Genomic DNA, 7,165 nt, shown 5'->3' with positions numbered 1-7,165 from the left:
TTCCTTCTCGCGTCACGCCGGGAAATAATTACAACGGGAGATCGGTCCGTGTCGTCGTTGGCGGAACACTAATGAGATTATCACCGCACGCGCGCGTTTGTGAAAGCATTTAGTACAAACAAAAATGGCACGAACGAAAAAGAAATATGTGTTGTGTGAGTAGATATATATATATTTTTATCCTTTTCCTTTTAATATCTTTAATGCGCATAAAAAAATATATATAAATAGACATTATTGTTTAAATTGACCAATCATCCGTGAATAATCCCATCTTCTCTCAAGAGTCTCATCCGAGGAGCAAAGCTCAGCCGCCTCGCCGCTTAATGCTAATATGTACTTTCAAGACGACGAGAGAATAAGGTTAACGCTTTATTTGAGAGAAATTTCTCGATGAAGGGAAATCTGTTGCGGAGCCTCGGATATATCGGGTGCGCCCGCTTTGGAAATCTTCCAGGGCGGTTCGTTATCGCCGCGCGACAGCAACGGGAGGGCAAATCCATTTTTACGCGACGTGGCTTTTTTTTTCCGTGTGTGTCTATTTTTCCCACTTTTCCGTTTGACTTTTTTTTTTCCCCCCGCCGGACGGCAGAGATGGGAGAGGGGGGGGGGAGGAGGAGAGGGGCAGGCGCCGCGCGGTTAATCGTTGTGCGCGCCCAATGTTATAGCTACAGATATAACGTAATTGCGGATACCGGGGGCGGAGGCGGCTCCGGCGCTTCCCCCCCNCCCTCCCCCCCCCCCCCGTCCCCTGTCCTCTTTCCCGCGCGTCGCGATATATAGATTTATTTTCGTCGTTTGCGTACGAGCTTTTCCGCTTCGGCTCGCCGGGTGTTTACAGTCGAATGAAAATTTGCTCGGCAGCCAAATATTTTTCCGTCGTCGCTCGGCTCTGTTCGCGCGCGCGATTCGCGTTTCGTCCTCCCCCTCCTTTTACGGCCGTTCCATTGTATAACGCGTGTGGGTCAATTTCAACCGGTACGTATTTATACACGGTTGCGCCCAGATATTTAGCGCGGGGACCCGTGCGTGCGTGTGTGCGTGCGTGCATGACGGCGAGAGCGCGGAACTATTAAGCATTAGAGAGATGGGGGAGAATCGGGAGAAAAATAAATAATCGCCGGAAAGAATTTATTGTGGCCTAAGCTCCGCGCGCCAGCTTCGAAAACGTTAATACGCCGCCGCTACTTTTTAATTATCTCGTTACTCCGCGAGAGCGATGTTGACAGCGGAGAAGAAATAATGCAATTCATAGGCACGAGCGATGTGTATCTGGTAATAACTATATATGTGGCGAGTAGATATCGGTCGATTAACTTCAAAGTTAGCTCAGTTTATAGACACAAGACAAGGAGGATAAAAAACACAATTTTCTTTGCGATTAATTATTAAAGATAAATAGATAGATTAATTTAAACTCTCTTCAAGCCTAAAAATATAAAGTACATCAGAACAGATGGATATACATATAATAAAAATATGAAACATGAAATAAGCAACGATATTTTTAACAGTGTTAGGATACATCTGTAAAATTTAATTTTGAAAGTATTTCTAAAAAATATACGCACAAAAAGAAGTAACAGCTGTTTACAAGTTAAGTATCGTAAACCAAAAGGTACACTTTCACTCCAATTCAATACGACAATAGGACAATGGCCAGATTATGTTCAACTGTGACTGATCGATTTGTTTTACTACCTAGAAAAGATTTCTAGTTTATATTTATTATGTGCTATAAATTTTTTTCCATAGGCAAATGATTATTTTATCTTCCGTTTAATTCGTATTCGTTGTTCTCGTGAGTGACGGTATGACATGAACGGTATAAATTACATGAATTATAAGATGTTATCTTGAAAAAAAGAAAACCTTTGGTAAATGCCTGTCGATATTTTGCTCAGTTTGAAACCAGTTTTCTTTTAATAAAAATGTTGAAGGTTTTCACAATTCTTTTTGAATTTTTGAATTTTCAACGTTATATATGTTGTAATTAAAAAGCTCTCGAATTAAAATTCTTTTCAAAGTAAAGGGATAAATTAAAAAATATTTTATTATCTGTTTGTTTCTCTAAAACTTAATTTTCAAGAAATACTTTCATCTTTTATGATTCATAAGCCAAGAGTGTCTCTAAATTTTTATAAAGAAAAGATCGATTGAATATTGAAATTCGCTTCCGTTCAAAGGGAGTGCGCTTGGTAAGGCAATCGAAGCGACGAGAATATATGTCGGTAGTGTGTTCATGTTCGCTAAGAAAAGAATCTCGCGACTCCAAACACGTTTTGGAAAATCTTTAGGAGATACGATCCCGTTCCCGCTTTTCGCGTCCGATAATATTATTCGTAAGTAAAGAACGGGAAAAAAAAAATCTCGATTCTACGTACCGGATGTCGAGCTGCTGCCACGGCTACCGCTGCCGCGTTGATACCGGCACTAGAATACATATTACTCCAAAAGTTTTGTGACTATGTCACTACCGCACCTCGTCCAGAAACCAGGAAGCGATATTCTCACCGTTATTCATCACAGCCGCGCCAGATAAAAAAAAAAATAGCGCGGTATTAACACACGTTCACACACTACAGAAATTTAAATTCACAGTGACGAATCGTGCGGACACACGTTACGCAACATCACACGTCGAATATTTGTGAATCGCACATCGTCGAAAAACACGTTACACAGCTGATACGATAACAATCGCACGAAACGATCCACATCCAACGGCGCGTGTGTGTCAACTGATGAACTGCCGCCGTCGTCGTCGCTGCCAATCGCCAAGAAACGTTCGTCCCGCCACCTTCCGGACGCTAGGTGTCGCCCTGGGATATCCTCCACGTGCTTCGTCACAGAGCTGCCACAAAAAACAAAAAAAAAAAAAAAATTATCGCGGAAAAATCCTATAGAGATTGAGACGATGTGATTAGAAGTTCAAACAAATTTCGATCATCCGCTGGTTTTAATCCGGCGGGAGAAATATGAAGAATTACGAAGAAAATTGTCGAAAGGAGTTAATAATTTATGAATCATGATGTGTTCAAAGAGAATCCTTCAGCTCGTAATCGAACAACTCGAGAAAGAAATCTTTTTTAATAATGAGGAAAATAATTCAAGGACGTATCGGAAAGAGAAGGATGTAAAAAAGAAATGGTATGCGTCTTAAAAAGGACCAGATATCTGTATTGAAAAGGAAGAAAAAGGCATCATTATCATTACACGTGCCGTACACGTGCTTTATCTGCCAAGAGTCGAGACAAAAACTTTTCAGAGTATCCGTAACAGTCAGCGGGGAATTTTGAGAGTTTAGACCTCTGACAGTGTGAAATATTTACACACACCACGAGGTCATGGTAATTTTTTATGAGGAAACTAAAAGAAGAGAAAGATAGAAGACTGGAAAATGGTAGATAGGTAAAAAGTGAAAGCGGGGAATATTCGAGAAGGAACAAATACGAAATACAAAAGAACCCGAAAACTTAGGGATCGTTTAGATTTAGGATACACGTGTTAAAACTCTGTAAAATATTTAAAAATTAATATCTTGGAAGACGAAATAAAAGCTGATACATTTAAACCGTTACAGAGAGAGAGAAAGAGAGAGAGACTTCTATAGTTTGAAACTTTAAAAAAAGAGATTATGGTTTGCAAATGATAATTGTCCATGGCACAAAAACCTGTGAAAAGATCTTCAGTCAGGTTAACCAAATGTGTAAAAACGAGTCATAAAAAAGTATTAACCTTTTATCTTCCTTAACGTCGAACTCCACAAGATTTATTACTCTTACATATATATATCACTCATATGTATATCTAGAGAAAGAAAGCGTATATTTTAAATATACACATATATATTATTAATAGAACCAAAAAATGAAGTGTTCGATAGTCAATATACCGTTCCTTTTCTATCTAACGAATATTAATAGCGTTTTGCTCGGACCGATGAAGGTTCACAAGAATCGTATGACTTAAAAAGATAACGCGTATACGCGGAGAGGAACATAAGTGGCAGATAATACTCATATCTCGCTGACTCTCGAGAGCGGATCCAGAACTGCCTTCGCGCAAGTTTACCAATTTTTATTTATCGTTAGCGTTATCTTGTAAAAGCATATTGCGCAACATGCGCGCACAATATTAAGTATAATATTTTGTATAAACGGATCCAGAGCGATATAGTATTCTTGATATGTACGTACGTGCTCGAAATGTGTTCAATCTTTACTTATCCGGATTATTTTTATAGGGATAAGAATGCGTCTCACTCTCTCGTTTATCGATCTTATCGATTTCTTTTATCGGTCAATATTCACTTTCGGACTTTAGTATCGATCATACACATTGTTATCGAGTCCTTTCGCTCGCTACAAGCATCACAATACGGGTTTTCGACACTTTTGCGACAATTATCGCGAATTAACTACATCACTATCATTTGTGATAACAAACAGAGAGAGAGAGAGAGAGAGAGAGAGAGAGAGAGAGAGAGAGAGAGTTCAAATAAAATTAAATATATAATTAAAATTAAATATATATCCCTAAAATCTTATTTTTTTAAAAAAGGTAAAAAGAAAACGGCAAGTACATGCGCCAGTCGTGAAAAACCCTATATTACATGTATTTACAAAATATTGTTATTTTAATCAATATAAGATAGTATTATTTTAAATAGAAAAAACTGTTCTACAAATTATTTTAACTTTATTATTATAATAAATTATTTTTATTATTAATTATTTTTTGATATCACATTATTCTTGTAGGATATATTTTACTTTAATTAAAATAATTTGTAAAACAGTTTTTTATGCGATTTAAAATAACATTATTTTGTAAATATATGTAGCAGTTTTTCACAACTGGCGCCTTTTTTTTACCTTTTTTGAAAAAGATAAGTTTTTAGGGATTATACATATATTTTACACAACGTATGTGTAATAAAAATATTAAAAAGATATTTTGTCACTCGTGTGCAAATTCGGTTCCGATGATGATGCGCTTGTCCGTTTGGCTGACGCACGATTCGCTCTGGAAAATATTTCGAGCTGAAAAACTTTGTCGCTCTCGTCGACGAACCGGATACGCGCGGTCGCGCGACGTGCAGTTGACTCGTCGAAAAACGTGTTTAATTGGCATTATTCTTGCCAAGCGTGTTTGTAACGATTGCCGATTGGCTCGGTCGTAAATCGGCGCGCGATACACGAGCCGTCGCGACGCATACGCGTGCGAACGCGAGATGTAACTCGTCGAGCGTTCTCTCGGCGATATTTCCGGTTTGTCGCTTTTCAAATGCTCCCGTTTCCGAAATTATTTTCCCTATCGCACGAGCGAGCTTTGGTCGATCGATGGAGCTTTCTTCCTTTCGTCTCGAGTTCCCCGCACCGGGTATTTATCATTTCTAAATGTACGCGTATGTGAGTAAGAACGCGTCTACCACGTTTATCGAACTGCGGATTTTTCGGTCAATTTTAAGATGATTTTCCGTTAGCCAAAGTGTCGCCGATTCGAATCGTACGAACGTCGTCGTCGAACGTCGATGATGTGTCTGCGGCGAAATAAATAAGAATCGCGATCTCCGGATGGCATATTAAAAAAATGATGGAAGCGTGCGTATGCACGCTTTTGTGAAATATAGGACGGAGGGGAAGAAGCAATCGCAAAGAAGAAATCGCGTTATGCTCGGCGTAGACGTGACGCGAGAAAAGCTCTCGAGCAGCTCTTTCTCTCTCGAGCTTCGTCGACTCGAATCGACGCCGACGGCGACAACGGACGGCAATGAGACTCGGACTGGAAAAAAAAAAAAAAAAAAAAAAATCCTCTCGGAAAGCTCCGCTCCGAACCATCTCTCTCTGCGCGTGATTACGCGCGCGTATATACCATTGACGTTCGCGTGTGTACGTTTGCGCGCGAAAAAAAGGTCCGTAAGCATTTTCTCTCGCTTGGAAGAGGGACGGCGGGACGAGGGACGACTCGTTATTAGCGCCGGAGCGCCGCGTTATACGTAAAAAACGTACGTGACTTATTTCGCGCCCCCTTACCCGTTAACATTCGTCGCGGCGAAGTATCGGCGGCGGAAAAGCTACCGGAGAGAATGCGGGCGAGAAAAACACGACCGGTTGCTTTTCATCCGTCAAATCCATCCGAGCGACGGGCTGCGGAAAGAGCCCCCGGGTGTGGAGGATCGAACCGAAGCTGGGGAACGGGAGCGAGACGATAAGGTGGTAGTGGTGGTGGTGGTCGTCGTTGTGGTGGAATGGAGGGCGGCAGAGAAGAGAAGTAGCTCGGTGGTACGCGGTGCGAAATGCTCTTCGCTGATTTCCTTCTCTAAATATGGCCGCCTTCGTGTACGCTTTTTCTCTCTCTCTTTCTCTCTGTTCGTGTACCGATGCGACGCCGTAACCGGCCCGGCCCTGCTTGCCCGAGGTTCTACTTGATTGCCAAGGCGTCTTAACCTCGGCCTCGTAGCAGCGGCAGCGGCAGCAGCGACGACGATGACGGTACTAGCAGTCCGGCGGTGTCCGCGCGGACTGAGTCTCGAGACTCGCGAGATGCGCCTATAAGAGCCGCGCTCGGCGCCACGCGGCCAACCTGCGTGCATAAAAATGCACGGCGACGCCCTGAACCGAATAAAGAGGCGTCGTCGAGTGGTGAAAAAGGCCAATACGACCGGAAGAACGCCGCTCGCCGACCAATGCCGGCGTCCCTCTCGCGACGCTTGACAGCCGACCGTCAAGTCCGTGCGGACTTGGTATACTCTACCCTACCTTTATTATACCTTTCTACGCGCTCTTCCCCGCGACGACCGCGGCGTGTACGTATGTGTGGACGCGGTATACGTGGTACGTGGTGTACGCGCGGTATACGCGGTCGAGGATATACTCTGACAGAGAAAGAGAGAGAGAGAGAGAGAGAGAAAGAGTGAGCTACATTCCCGTTGGTCTCTTCTGTTCGAAGCGCGGAAAGAGAGCTGCAATGAGAGAACGTCGTCGTCTTCGTCGTCACCATGCGACGAACACGAAAAAACGCCCTCGAAGAAGTGGCTAGAAGACGACGAACATCGTCGCCGCCGCCACCGTGTTCCTTGTCCGCCAATTAATACCGACGCCTCTCCTTCCCAAATCGGTTCTCGTAATAGTTCCACGATGTCGTATCCCGGTAGAAGGGT

The 7,165-nt window shown here is 42.5% G+C and overlaps 1 protein-coding gene across 3 annotated transcripts in view; it reads right to left on the bottom strand.

Moving 5' to 3' along the window:
• LOC115237566 (protein groucho-like) overlaps positions 1–2,829 on the bottom strand; it is a 24,919-nt gene extending 22,090 nt beyond the window's left edge. For 2 of the 3 annotated variants that reach the window (XM_029810694.1, XM_029810696.1), the window contains exon 1: positions 2,385–2,829. In XM_029810694.1, coding sequence (XP_029666554.1) covers positions 2,385–2,444 — 60 coding nt within the window. In that variant the 5' untranslated portion in view covers positions 2,445–2,829. The remainder of the gene's footprint in view (positions 1–2,384) is intronic. The other variant, XM_029810695.1, reaches the window with a different exon arrangement.
• Between the last annotated feature and the right edge of the window lie 4,336 nt (positions 2,830–7,165).

This window comes from Formica exsecta, unplaced genomic scaffold (assembly GCF_003651465.1).
Source record: "Formica exsecta isolate Colony F162 unplaced genomic scaffold, ASM365146v1 scaffold3, whole genome shotgun sequence".
In the NCBI taxonomy this organism is placed as follows: Eukaryota; Metazoa; Arthropoda; class Insecta; order Hymenoptera; family Formicidae; genus Formica; species Formica exsecta.
The sequence above is the reverse complement of the archived record's forward strand: the minus strand, read 5'-3'. Positions and strand labels throughout refer to the sequence as shown.